The sequence below is a fragment of the Leptosomus discolor genome, chromosome 5, assembly GCF_034619465.1.
Source record: "Leptosomus discolor isolate bLepDis1 chromosome 5, bLepDis1.hap2, whole genome shotgun sequence".
NCBI classification, from domain to species: domain Eukaryota; kingdom Metazoa; phylum Chordata; class Aves; order Leptosomiformes; family Leptosomidae; genus Leptosomus; species Leptosomus discolor.
The window spans coordinates 47,909,168-47,923,128 of record NC_141395.1 but is presented as its reverse complement, the minus strand read 5'-3'; the positions used below and the strand labels follow the sequence as shown (position 1 = coordinate 47,923,128).

At 37.3% G+C, this 13,961-nt stretch overlaps 1 protein-coding gene across 1 annotated transcript in view; it reads left to right on the top strand.

The window, feature by feature from the left end:
• STAU2 (staufen double-stranded RNA binding protein 2) overlaps positions 1–13,961 on the top strand; it is a 168,398-nt gene that overhangs the window by 65,235 nt on the left and 89,202 nt on the right. The window contains exons 9-11 of the mRNA XM_086465158.1: positions 3,459–3,596; positions 6,821–6,952; positions 10,999–11,059. Coding sequence (XP_086321284.1) covers positions 3,459–3,596; positions 6,821–6,952; positions 10,999–11,059 — 331 coding nt within the window. The remainder of the gene's footprint in view (positions 1–3,458; positions 3,597–6,820; positions 6,953–10,998; positions 11,060–13,961) is intronic.

The window sequence follows — 13,961 nt, the reverse complement described above, 5'->3', positions numbered from 1 at the left end:
ATATGCCTGTGCTTTTGTAAATTCTGAGAAAGCTGTGAAATTCTCAAACGTAATGGCTTGTAAGGTGCTTGGCTTAACAACAGAGCTCACATCACTGAAGTCTTCAGGGATTTGATTCAAGTCTAGTGGAGGATCAAAGCCTCCAAGCAACTGTGTACAGCCATGTGAGTTTTTAGCATCATCTCCTCTGGGAGGCCCTGCTAGCAAATGTGGTGGTTCTCTCCCTGGTCTTTCCTCCCTCCCCAGTTTGAAGAGGGAGAGAGATATATGGAATAGTAAATATGTGGCAAATGGTACACAGTCCAGCTTCCTACCTTCATGGAGCTAGATTTGGGAGTTTTGTGGCTTCAGCTTCAATTTGATTTTTGCTAGATTTGAAAGAAGGCCAAGGGTGTGTTGACATCTCGGCCTAATCTGCCACTTGTCAAACACCAAAGGACAATGAGTTTCTTGTTCCATGTGTCTGTGTTAAGGTTAGCGTGTGTTTGATAATGCTCTTTAGCTCTCAAGTACAGATAGGGAATTAACTGGAGACCAGCCCATGAAGGACTTGCAGACTTTGAACCATCCCTCCGTTAACACATGCCCTGTCTCAGAGGGTTTTAGTATGATTCTTGCTGCACTGCTGGGGCTTCCTTTAGAGACTCTGGATTCTTGTGAGCTCAAGCTTCTTAAATGGTGCTTTTATTCTTGGTGGCAGTAGATTTATTGCTACTTCTACAATTCAGTCAGTCTATGGTGACTAACCCTGGTTTGTCTACTCATCTTCAATTAATACAAAACCAAAGGGTCATCTGAAGTAATTAGTCTTCCAGATGATCTAACAAAAGCAGCCACATAGCGTCCTACATATGAAGCATCACTACCTAGTTTTAGCACTGAACAACTAATCAGATTAACTTGTCATCTTTTCAGGCCAGAAGACGAGGCTTTGGAAGTGGCCAAAATCTACTACATCTCATTTTATTTTAGGAATTATTATTTTGTGAGGAAGTAGTTAAACTCTTTGTACATGATTTTCTGTTGTCTGGTGTGTGGGATAGTCATTTAGGTATACGTGAGGGCACATTAATAGCCTTTCATACTCATTTTAGGTCGGTGTAAATAACGGTGGAGAGTTGCACACTTTCTCTCTGGTGTTACAGAGTCACCTTTGCCCCATACCATGCAGATCAAGAACCTTGAGACTAGAATTGCAGGAAAACCAAGGAAATCTTCATGTCCAAAACCTGTGCTTCAGAATATAGTTTCAGGACCTAAATTTCATGTCTTTTTCTTTATTTGCCTCTTGTTAGTTAAAAAAAAAATAGAAGATCTTCAGTTTTTTTGAATTGTGTTATGTCCACGGCTTGCATTACATTGGGCTGGACGGTGTTATACCAGTATGGCTTGAACTCAGTCCTCAGTGAGTGTTACACTGATAGGCTGTAAAAATAAGTAAATCAGTACTTACTGTACTAAAAGTATGACCATTAGAAATCTGTATACTCAGTACACCGAGTGCAGAGTTCTGTAGGAGCAACCAACAGAAAATGCCATTTAAAATGTGCAAATACTTTGCAGAGTGCAAAACTGGGTTTGGAAAATATACAAAGGACTTACTTCATCTTCCTCTCTTCATTTGCCTTCAAAACAGAATGAGTGATTTTTTTAAAAAATAGGTTAATTAGATACCTGTCTCCTACTGAAATTCTAGGGATATAGTTCTCAAAACTAGGAAAAAATAAGCATTAAAAATTATTAATGGAAAACAGTCAGCATTAATGCATCTTTAAAGCTGCAAGATCTGAGAAGGCTATTGTCTTTGGCTGTCTCCTATTCGAAAGTTTTTCTCAAGAAAGATGCTAAGTATATAATAATGTAAAAATCTCTTGTATCACTATATAACATTTACCATTACAATCTTAAATTGAATTATCCATAGTTGGCCATGTTAGAAAGAGACATTAATAGTCAAAATAACCTGGATAGGTAGAAGGTTTATAGTTTTGGAATATCCAGACTTGTGAGATGCTTTCAGTGTGCCCATTTCTTTTAATTTAACCTGCACGTGTTTTGAGCATCAAAAAAAGTGACAACGATAACTTTTTTTAAATTTATATATATATTTATGAGGCTATCTCTTATGGACTGCACTTTATTTAGCCTGCTCTGCATTTTGTCTCTGCCTGGCTTCTTGCCCACACAGCTGCCCCTGTGCATGACATGATCTTACTTCTTTCACCTACATCCTCTCTAACATCTTCAGCAGTTACACTATGTAGGATTCACTGCACAGCTTGCTTAATATAATATCCTGCCCTGGTCTTTGTCTTCAGTTACTGATCATCTCTTTAGTTTCTGGATGACTTGTTTTTTCTCATTTGAGAAGCTCAAACAAGCTCATCTTTTCTTGTCCTGCGAATGGCTTCATGTAAAGGAAGTAGCTCAATAACAAAAACAGTTCTACATTCAAATGCCATTTACATTTGTGAGTTCATTCTTTGTGTTTTTGGTATATAAATCAGTTAAATATGTCTTTAGTTAAATTTTTGGGGGGGTCCTTAATTTCTTCTCTTTAAAATCGACAAACAAATATTTTCATAGCTATTTGCTTTGAGAGAGCATTTGCCATGTGAGTAATAAAATTTTAAAAGGATTTTGGAACTAGATAGTTTGTAAGGACTGTAGTTTTTTACCTGTCTGTGTAATCTTGGGCAGACCAGTCTCTCAGTCCTTTTTGTTTTCCCCCATCAGCTCAATTCCCCCATCAACCGTATATTTTGATATGTTATTGTGAGGATTATTGTCTGCATTTGAAATACTTTGTGGATGACTCACAGTATGCAACATTTCTAGCCGTTGGAGATATTCCCCTCTAGCTTCACTGTGTAAAGGTATTTTGAGGGTGAATTCCTGTGACATAGAAACAGAGTAAACCTTCTACACCTTTGGTTGCGTTGCAGGATGGAAGGCAGGAGCGCTGAGAAGGAAGGCAGGAAGGCTGAGAGGGGCGCCTTCCTTGTATATGGCAAATCTTTTTTTGTCCTTGTGTAAATCCTGCCTCTTCTTGGTGTATTGCATGTTCCAACATTATACCAACCTATTTTAAGGGGTTAGGGAGAAGGGTCTTAGAAATAGGGCAATGAAATATAATTGACTGATGGATCCGCTCATTTTCGTCCATCCTCATAGGACCTTCACAGATAGATGAGGGTATTAGTAGCTTACAGGTGCTAGGTATGCACACAGCCTGCAGCAGTGGCAGACAATGGGTATATATTTTTTGCCACAGTTTGAGCTTGAGGATTCTTATCCTCTCTCTCTCATGATCAGAAGATGGGAAGAAAATTTACTTCCTATTCTCTCAAAGGGAGTATTAAAGAAGACGTAACCCTAGTAAACAATTCATTGAAGCAACATAATAATTGTGTGGATATATGCTGAAATAATGGTTCTTTCTTTTAAACCTGTGTTAGACTGGACCAGAATATGGTCAAGGAATGAATCCCATCAGTCGCCTGGCTCAGATCCAACAGGCCAAGAAGGAGAAGGAGCCAGAGTATGTTCTTCTTTCAGAGAGAGGAATGCCTCGCCGTCGAGAGTTTGTTATGCAGGTATCATCTGCTGTCACGTTAGAGATAATGACCTTGCTATGTTGTGTTCAAACATAAGCAAAATGGTGGCATAATATGAAGCAGATCCCTCTGTGTGTAGCTTTTTGCTTTACCATCAGTTGTACAAGAAGAGTATGAAATACAGTGTCAGAAAGCCTGTTTGAACCTTCATCTTCTTTCTCTTGATGAAAGAAATGGCAATTAAGTTATGTGCCTTTTAGGTGCTTTTCTTGTAGTCGTTTTGCATTTTTTTTATACTTTTCTAATTTTTATTTCACCTGATGGTTTCTGTCTTTATCCCCGAGGGTTCATCATTTATTTACTTTTACTTATCTTCATGAAAAAAAATATTCTGCTACTGTTGATCAGAGGATTCCATTACAAACTAGTATTCTGAAATATGGTTATGAATATCTCCATATTACCAAGAATTTTGGTTTAAAAAAATAGCGTTGTAAGTCTTTTCAGATTTTTCAGTTTCTTTGTGGCTTTGTTCATATTTGAAATACCACAAGAAAAGCCTTCCATCATGTGTTTAGCCTCTCCAGTTAAAGTCACTGGACCTAATAGAGAAACAGTAGATCATTAATGTTTCTTTAATTTTTAAATTAAGAACATTTACAAAGATTTGATATAACTGTGATATTTTGTTAGATAACACAACAGCAGGTTGAGAAAGATTAGGAACAGGAAAGAATTATTTTCTCTTGTGTTTTCACTCAGGGGTAATTTTGTGCTGGAACAATTCGGAACAGCATACCTCAACATATTTTGACTTCTTGTCTACAAACCACACCAAAATGTCACTTCTGATCACAAGCAGAATTTATGACATTCCAGCACCTCCTTCTCCAGAATATTAGTTATGTTTTCACTTAAAGATTTAAGTCCCTCCTACATGTCTGTCAAGATAGGCTAGCAATCTTAATTTCCTTGGACCTCAGTGGTCTTTCTTGATGATTTATTAGTTTTCTCTCTGAAGCAAAAGAAGATACAGGGTTTCTTTTGTTGCAGAATATGATTTATGAATATAAACTTGGATTTCGAACTTTTTATGCTACCTGAAAGCATTTGAAAAAGTGTGATCCTATCACCAACAATCCCTTTTCCCATGCTCAGACCCCTGTGGGAGCGCCAATAGTTAGAGATGGTTGTGTGACGTGTCAGAAGACGACTGTGTAACACAGTCCAGCATTAGAAAGATGGGCTGAGAATTTGGTTTTCTGTTGGAGGAGTCTCAATAATGGCAAAATCTTTGGTTTGAATAAAAAAGGAATCTTAAAAGCAGTGAATACATAGAAGATTCCCTTATCTAAGAAGACTTGTGAAAGAAAATCTTGAAGAAATTTCATAGAACAGTTGCTTTGTTGTGAATACTTTTAAACACTGTAGCTCCATTTTTCTCCTTTTGTGATATTTTCACAAAAAAACCTTACTGCAGTTTCTCCCGCCTTCAGGAAGTCTCAGTGGATTCATTATGACATGCAAAAAACCTTATCAGAATAAAAAGCTTTTGTATAAACTACTTAAACAATGTTTTCATTTAATTTAATTGAATGTGGAAGTAAAATATCCAGAGATAATATGTTCATTTTTATCTGTCACACAAGGAGCAAGTTTAGATGTGATGAAATGGATCCAATTACTTGTCCTGACTACTAGATAAACAGAAGAAAACCTCTGATGACATTAGTTGGTGTTCTGTTCCCAAAGTTAATTTCAGAAAGCTCTTTCTCTTTGTAGTCAGACCTTTAATCCTTGATAGAGGTTATAATAATAGCTAAACCAGTTTTACAGGTCTGAGAAATAGCAGTGCATTGATTTATTGTGAGCTATGTTATAAATTATCCTTTTGTCTTGTCCCATTAAAGTCCCTCAATTTTATTGCATATAAACTTGTAGCAGATTGGCTATTTTCTGATTGTGATTGCGGAACTGCATAGGAGATAAGGTTTATATTGCAAGATTATTAGTATTTCTGGTTTACATAGCTGCATCTTTCTGTTTAATTATATATATACTTTGAAGGGACATTTACGATAGTTATTTATTTACATCCTTTTCTTTGTATTTAGAATTAATAGGTATTTGAGTAAAGAAAAATGAAAACTTTTAGGAAAATATATACATGATAATTTGAGGAAAGCGAATAGTTATTGAATAACATAAATTACTAAATGATATTTATTATTTATTTAAAGATTGTTTGCATGTTTTTACAGTTTTTTTAAAGCTTCTTCCAGACTGTTTCAGCTCTTTGACCTCTAAGGTTTCTTTTATTCAGATCACCTTGGATATTTTATTATTTTTATTTTATTTTGGTTTCCTTTTTTTTAACAGACTTTTGAAACGATACACTATTTTAAGAGAAAATTTGGCAAATGAAATGACTTAATGGCTAGAGTGAAATATGCCTAGCAAAGAGCTAAGAATATTGCGTAAGTGAAGAGCAATGACAGTGCTAATATCACAAACCAGACACATACAGTTTCAGGACTTTAAGAATGGTACCAGAGCCAAGGAATAAGTTACAGCCTTACTCTTTGAGGCTATCCATTGTCTATAATTTATGAAAGTCATCTTGTTTGTCAGAAATTCTTTGTGCAGTACAGACCACAGGCCCAATAAGGAGCCTTCTTTCCAAAGACTATTTTGATAAAAGCTTGTCAGGTGTAAGTGCAGAAGAAGAAAGCAGCCCCAGCCTCCATGTTGCTTGCAGTGCAACAAAGTGAGAGGAATGTGAACATGGTTTTCATCTTTCTTTAGAAACCACTCTCATTTAAATCTTCAGGTCATTGTTTGTGTCTCTGTTGTTCTGGATATTGTCCCAATGGTGCTGGAGAGCTGCTGCAGACAACGCTTCTACCAGAAAGAGGAAGTGTAGAACCTGTAGCTCTTCCCCCGTTAAGAAAGAGTGGGGGAGATGTTCAGCGAGGAGAATGGGGTTGACACACAGGCTGCGGGAAGAGAGACCCAACTGTGTGTGCAGTGAGATACAGAAAGATGTAGCTCTTTGGTACGAGTTTGGGGACCTTATGAAAAATCTAAACAATCTCCTCTGTGTGAAGCAGTATTGTAGTCCCCTTTTGCACTATTCTTACTTTTTCAAGATTGCACCTTCATGGAGAGAGCTGACAGTTGTTTGTAGGTCAGCAAGATTATTACGTGGTAATATTCAGGAGTCTTGCATTTATTGTGATTATGATCAATGTTTTCTTTTTAAGGTAAAAGTAGGCAATGAGATTACTACTGGAACAGGCCCAAACAAGAAAATAGCTAAAAGAAATGCAGCAGAAGCAATGTTGCTACAGCTGGGTTACAAAGCTTCTACTCCTCTTCAAGACCAGCCAGAAAAGGTGAGAACCAATTGTTATGATGCCCGCATTTTACACGTGTCTAGATTTTTAGCTGTATCAGCTGATCACTTAGTAAGAATGGAAGCTTAAGCTTGGGCACCCCCTGCTTTAGAGGATTCGTTGCTGGAGATCAGCCTTTGTTTAGCTACAGCTTTTTAGCTACACTCAGTAGTAAGTGCAGCCTCTCCTCCTGTAAGAGTAATTAAGAACAGAAATGTGGTTCTGTAGGATACTGTGTGTGCAGAAGTGTCCATGTGATGTGTTCGCTTATTTCTACCTGCAAACCAGGATGAAAGTGCCTCTTCCTTTTATTCCATTTTGGGCATCCATGAGAGCACTGAGAGGAATTATGTTAGTAATTTTCAAGTAGCCGTAGTAGTCAATGTTTGTCTTCCTGTTGCATATGCACTAAAAGCATTGCAGAAAAATAATGGCCTTTTCAGGTTTGATGACTGAGAAAGAAAAAGTGTGTCATTTTTTTTGTGGAGAAGAAGTTACATTTTAAATTCATATGTGTGGCAGGTATGTATTTCCATATTAGTGATGTACAACTTAGTGCTACTCTCCTGCCTTGAGTTTATTGATGGGAGGTTTTGTAACCAAAATTGGGTAACATTTTGTCTTTTGTATTCTGAAAATATATTTGGTAAGGTATTTGGCTAAGCTGTGGGCCCCGTACAGCTTCTGTCATATGCAGAGTCACTGCATGTATATATTTTGATCATGGCTTAAATGTTTGCTGTGGCTCCACCAGGTAGCTCAGGTCAACAGAATGTTCTGCTGGGCTTTTCTAGGGACCACATGATAAATCTGAATGTGGCATATATCTATATGTATCTTCTGAAACACCCGTTCTTTTCCTTTAAAAAAAAATATATATGTATACACAGATACTCTGTTCTATACTTTCTATACTCCTAGCCAGGAAAAGATAAATGCTGTACTGGTTACTTGGCTCCATCTCCTTCTGTTTCCCTCTGCTTTGAGAGGAGCAGCTCTGTGTATGTTATTCACACTCACCTTCACTGCGTTCTTCACTTTATATGTTAGTCATATACGAGTGTGCAATACTTTGAAGAGAGTACTTTGAAGCTAGGTGGTGTTCCTAGTGAGAACACACTGTGCAGCCATAACCATTTAAAAGGCTCATGACAAAATCAAATGATAATTTTTTTTTCACCAGAATGCTGAGACTTTTCTGCTGTAGAAGATACTTTCTACCAGTTTCAACTTTTTCTCGCTGCCAATTTGGCCAAAGGGCTTTTTGAAAAACAAAGCGAAACAGAAAAGTCAAGTGTTTTTTTTCCTAATAGGAAAACACAGGTTTTTCATTCTTGGATTTCAAATTGACTGAGCTATTTTTACTCAATAATTTTCAGAGATAAAGCCTGAAAAAATTCAGCCCACAACATAGTGGCTTTGGAGAGCTCTATACAGTGGAAACTTGTGGTTACATTGAAATCCTTAAAAAAAAAATAGAGTGGCTAAAAAGGTGTGCTACTGCTTCGTTTCCCTATGTTTATTAAACTATTGCTTACAAGTGCATTGTCTTTAAAAAACGAGGCTTACTTACGTACTTGCAGATGTAAATATTTTAGAACTGATAGAGTAGAGTACAATGGCCTAATATTATTCTGAACACAACAAGCAAACATGATACTGTATCCAAAAAATGTGGACTACTCAAATTTTCTGTAGTGGCAGTATTCAAGATCATAGAACAAATTTTAATAGCTTCGTTGGCATTAAGGACATAAAATATCTGGAACATCTGGCTTTATCTTCTGTATGTAACAGACTGAACATGTTTGCAGATACAGAAGTTAGTTTGTGTAGATGAAAGCATTTTAATTCTCAAACTAAACTGCTGAAGAAGAGGGAAAACAGCCCTTAGATCTCTACCAATTTCAGCATTGCAAAATTCCTTCCATATAAATTGCACAATAAAGAGGTACCATTAGAAGATACTTGTTTCTGTCTTTGAATCCAAAATGGGGCCCAGCTTAGATTAGCTGACAAATTGGGTTGGCGTCCAAATGGACAATTTTCACTTGTGTTGTTTTTGATGATTTTAAAAAAAGCAACTTCTCTTCCTGACCCACACCCCTTCCCAAGTATTTTCATCCCCTGCCTCCTCCCTTAAAAAAAAAGGCAAACCCAAGTTCAGTGTTTTTTTCCTTAACCCCAGTGCATAAAATATGACTGTATTAATTGTTTTAATGAAGACCTAAGCGTGTTACAGGAGCCAGGCATGGTGCTGATGGCAGCACAGGTAAACAGGTAATACAGGTAATGTAAAAAAGTAAAGGCTCTGCTCTTTTCCAAGATAATCCAGTTCCTGGAAGAAATCAGTAATGGTTGAGCAGAACCCTGAGGAAAGCAATTTGAAAGTGCCCTGGGAGACTTTTTGCAGCTATCAGAATTTTAGCTCTATGGATGAGAATGGAGAGTTGTAATGTCTTCATTATTTCATGTTTACATCTTTTTGTTTCTTCTTGCCATGTTTTTCTCTTGGAGAGAAGAAAACCAGAGTAGATTGCATTCATGTGAGACAGCAGCACTAAGGATAACTTACTGCTAGATGAATTCTTGTTAAATTCCCCATCATGATTAAGTTAATAAACAGTGAAAAGAGAGGAATGAGGAGAGTTGGAAATGCTCTTCTCATATTGTACCAGCATGCTCGTGCTGGTTTTCCTATCATGTTAGGGATGGACAGTATGGATTTGTGACAAAACCATGCTGTTGTAACAGACAATAAATACAAACATATTTATAGATTACATATTGCTTATTCATTTGAAGAACTGTCATAATGTATGTTGGAAAACATGGAAGATGTGCTTTATAATATGACTAAAAGGAGTTAGGTGAAACTAAAGTGCTTGGAGGTGGGTGACCAGTTGGGGAGCCAGCTCTAACACCTACCCTCCCTGTCCTCTATGTATCTCCCATTTTTATTGCACATTGCCTAGGCTGTAAGCACATTGGGATGTATGTAATGAGGAAAAGCAGGGAAAGAAATAATTGGAATAGCTGCTTTGCATAGTGTGCGCTTCTCTCCTCTTTCCCAAGGAAAACATAACACCTAGTAGCCTGCATTACAATGTGATAGTAATCTAAATAGCCTTAATACAACCTCTGAGATGCAGAGGCAGATTTCAGCTGGCCGATCCTCCTTCACCTGTGTTCCTCTTTCCAGTCAACCCCATCTTCCAGAGCAAACAATTACAACTTTGGCATGGTATATAGTCTGCTTTGCTGCAAGGTTTTTTGTTTGCCCACAAAATCCCAGTGAAATCTGAAAAGGATCATTTGTTTCACATTCATAGAGCTGGTTGTCAATAGCTTCCAGTTTATGAGGAAGCCTGAACTTGTTTATCCACATTTACACAGAAATCTACAACGCTGTCATCTTATTTACTGTGTAGACTTCAGGAACGGCCTCAGTTTGAACTTCTGTGTTAGTTGCTCCCCTTTTCTGTGTCAAAGCAATACTGGGTGTTAATAAAATTAATTTGAAGACAATTAGCTTCCTCAAAAAAGTCTATATATTGAAATAATGGAAAATTGCAATCTTTTTTTGCTTCTACTTCAGTAACTGAATGGATTCCTAGCAAGTAAATATTTTAAAATTACACCCAAAGTACTTTGTAGCGTTTATGCATTCTTTCGTAGTCAGATATTAGGATATTCTTGTTGTAGAATGTAATTTCTCTGTTGTCTGTGTATGTTTTCAGTTGAGATCTGCTTGAAACATTTGATTTTAAGTCTGATTTGGTAACATATTAAGTTGAGCCTGATCCTTGGGGAAGCATTTATATTTCAATGTCAGGCAATAGTTGTTAATGTTTATTCATGAAGGATACATGCCTCAAATAACTTATTTTAGACAAAAATAAAGATGTGTTAGCAAAGTTTTGTGAGCAAATGTGGCAATCCCAGGTCATCCTCTTTAGAATCTTTCAAATCAATTTATAAACATGAATGTTCTGTTTAAGGAGTAGTTTGCAGTTTACTTATTTGTCTTTTTCCACCTGTTTCAGCTTGGAGAAAACAAGAGTTGGAATGGCCAGAATGTTGGGTTTCCTGAGCCAACAAGTAACAGTGAGTATTGCTTTCTAAATTCATATTTATACTTACATATCTTGGTTTCTGTAGGATTTGTATTTGTAAAAATATTTTTGTAAACATTTTAGGGGTTTTATTGCAATTAGATGAATTAACTCTTGAGTGTCCACTATGTGAGTATAGGTATGAATGAGTGAAGGAACAAGGAATTTCCTCATTGAATCATTGAATCCTTCATTGTAAGGCATTTTAGAAGGTCATCTAAACTGCCTGCTCTAAGCAGGGTCAGTACAGAGTTCAGACAAGGTTGCTTATGTCTTTTTCCCAGTTCTCCAAGGGTGGAGATTCCATAGCTTCTCTAGGCAGCTTATTTCTATGCTTTATTATCTTCACATCGATTGTTTTTCTTTTGTATCCCAGTCAGAACATCTCTTGTTTGTTTATGCTATCATCTCCTGTTTCTTCTGCTACATACCTCAGTAATGTGCCTGGCTCCATCTTTTTGGCAACCTTTTCTTAGGTATTGGAAGGTTTCTATTAGGTAAAATAAAGCATACCACTGTCCTCTAAGCCTGATCATCCAAAAAGGTTTTCAACATCTAGTAATTCACCTACGTAGACTCCAACATGACAGTTTGGATACAAGAATGCTGTGGGAGACTTGATGTCAGAAACCTTGCTAAAGCCAAGGTAAATTACATCCACTGCTCTCCTGTCATGCATACATCCAGTAATTTTATCATAAAAGGCGATCAGGTTATTGAGCCTGGTTTTTATCCTTGGGTAAATTCATTCTGATTGTTCCCAATGGCTTTTTTCTCCTTTGTGTGACCAAAAATGGCTTTAAGAGGACTTCCTGCATGATTTTCCCAGGGACTGAAGTGAGGCTGACCAGCCTGCCTTTTTTAATGATGATGATGCCTTTCTCCAGGCGTTGGAGACCTCTCCTGACCTCCATGACTTTTTGAAGATAATAGAGAGTGGCCTCACAATGACATAAGCTGGTTGACTCAGCACACTGAGAGATATCCCATTTGGTCAAATGGACTTGTATGGGCTCAGAATTTCTCAAGACATCCCTGACTCTGATCAGGTTCTGCTGCTGGTAGTTTCTTTCTTCCATGAGCCATGTCTATAGACACAGAGCCCTGAGAGACCTTGTTGGTGAAGCATTTTCACTGCAACGGATAAAGAATAGGACAGACCTTTGTGACTTTATAACTAGATTTTTGCTGTTTAGAGTGGAAAAGATAATATAAATAGTACTTCTTCACTTTTCTGTGAGCCCTGGATTCTTCTCTAGAGCTGTGTTGGGTTTTGAACTTGTTAAGAATCCCAAACACTATCTCCATCAACTAAGGATTATACTAGAGACAGACACACACATGGGCTACCTTCCGTTTTTTGCCTGTATACATCTGAAGGACGTGATCCTAAAAGCAGATTTAAGGGGGTTCAGTAGCGTTCTAGTGTATATGCAGTCTTCCCACTCACTAGACCTGGAGAATAATTTGTCCTTCAGCTTACGCAAGAGTTTGCTAATATTTAAAGTGATCTTGGATTCAGCACACGCCATTGTGTTTCTCTGAAAGGAAGGATTCTACAGGATCTAAGACTTCTTATTAATTACTTTCTTCCAGTCCTATCATCAATCGCCATCAATACTTCTTGATATTTTCTGTTTGCATTGTCAAAATCTCTAAGGACATGGTCTGTGAAACATCTCCAAAAATTCACATCTTCAGATGTTAACATATTGGAGTTTGGGACAGCAGAATAAGACCTCTAGCTTTTCTCTCCTATCCTTGCAGTGTCTTGTAACAAAGGTATTTATAGGTGACATCACAACCATCTACTACACCAAGAAAAAAACATCTCTTTCCCAGGCTTCATCTGGCAAGAAAACTCTGGCAGTTACAAATGTAAATCCAAATCTAGAAAGAGAACAGAAAGGCAAACTCACTCAACAGGAAACAAGATCAACAAAAATTGTATTTTAAACCTGTGCTGGCCAAAGAACTTACTTTTCACAGAATGGCCTGCTCGCAGGCCTTTTTGTGGCCAGCACAGGCAATGGTACAGAAATGGGTTTTCATTCTGGGATGCTTTTCTAATGCACGACACTTCTAGATGCCTTCATTTCCCTTCCTCTGATCTCCAAGTAAATTTGAAATCAAAGGAGGTGTAGATGTCATGTCAAAAGACATAGACCATTTATTTCTGCCAGTGCTGTTCAGAGACCACTGTGCTTAATCCCTTAACTCCTTTTTTGAGGGTTCCCATCTAGAGGCAACATTAATGATAATCAGCTGATTAAAGTATCATTTTTTGTTTTGGAGGAACTATGTGCAAAATAGGAAGGGTCGGAACCCAAAATGTTATCAACAGACATATATTTTTTAACTCTTCGCCTCATAAAGGGCCTTTCTCTTCTAGGGTATTTTCTTTAAAATTTACAGCTGAACTGTGGTTTCCATATAGACGTATAAGAGGAGAATGAATATGTTACAGCTACGTAGAGGACAGACCAGTCTTTCTTCACCATAAAGTCTCACCCAGAATTCATGGAAGACCTACAGATGCAATTTTCTTTAAATGTACTGATGTGGTACCACCGCTGGCTGAATTAATTGCTAATAGATCTTCCTTCTGAGGTTCTCATTGAAACCTCTCTTGGTATTTCTAAACTAAAATGGCCTTTCTGATAGAATTATGAATCTGCTGTATCGATTGGCACTCTATTAAAGTGTATTTTTATATAGAAAAACTGTAGTAGTTTCCGTACTGTAGATCTTTCAACATATAAATATCATACTATTTATTTGTAATGTATAGGGAGGAACCTGGATAGAAAATGTATAGAACGTTTTTGTATGTTTTGGTAACCAGTAAGTTCAGTTGATACCTTCCTACTGAACATACTATGAAGAGGCTGTTT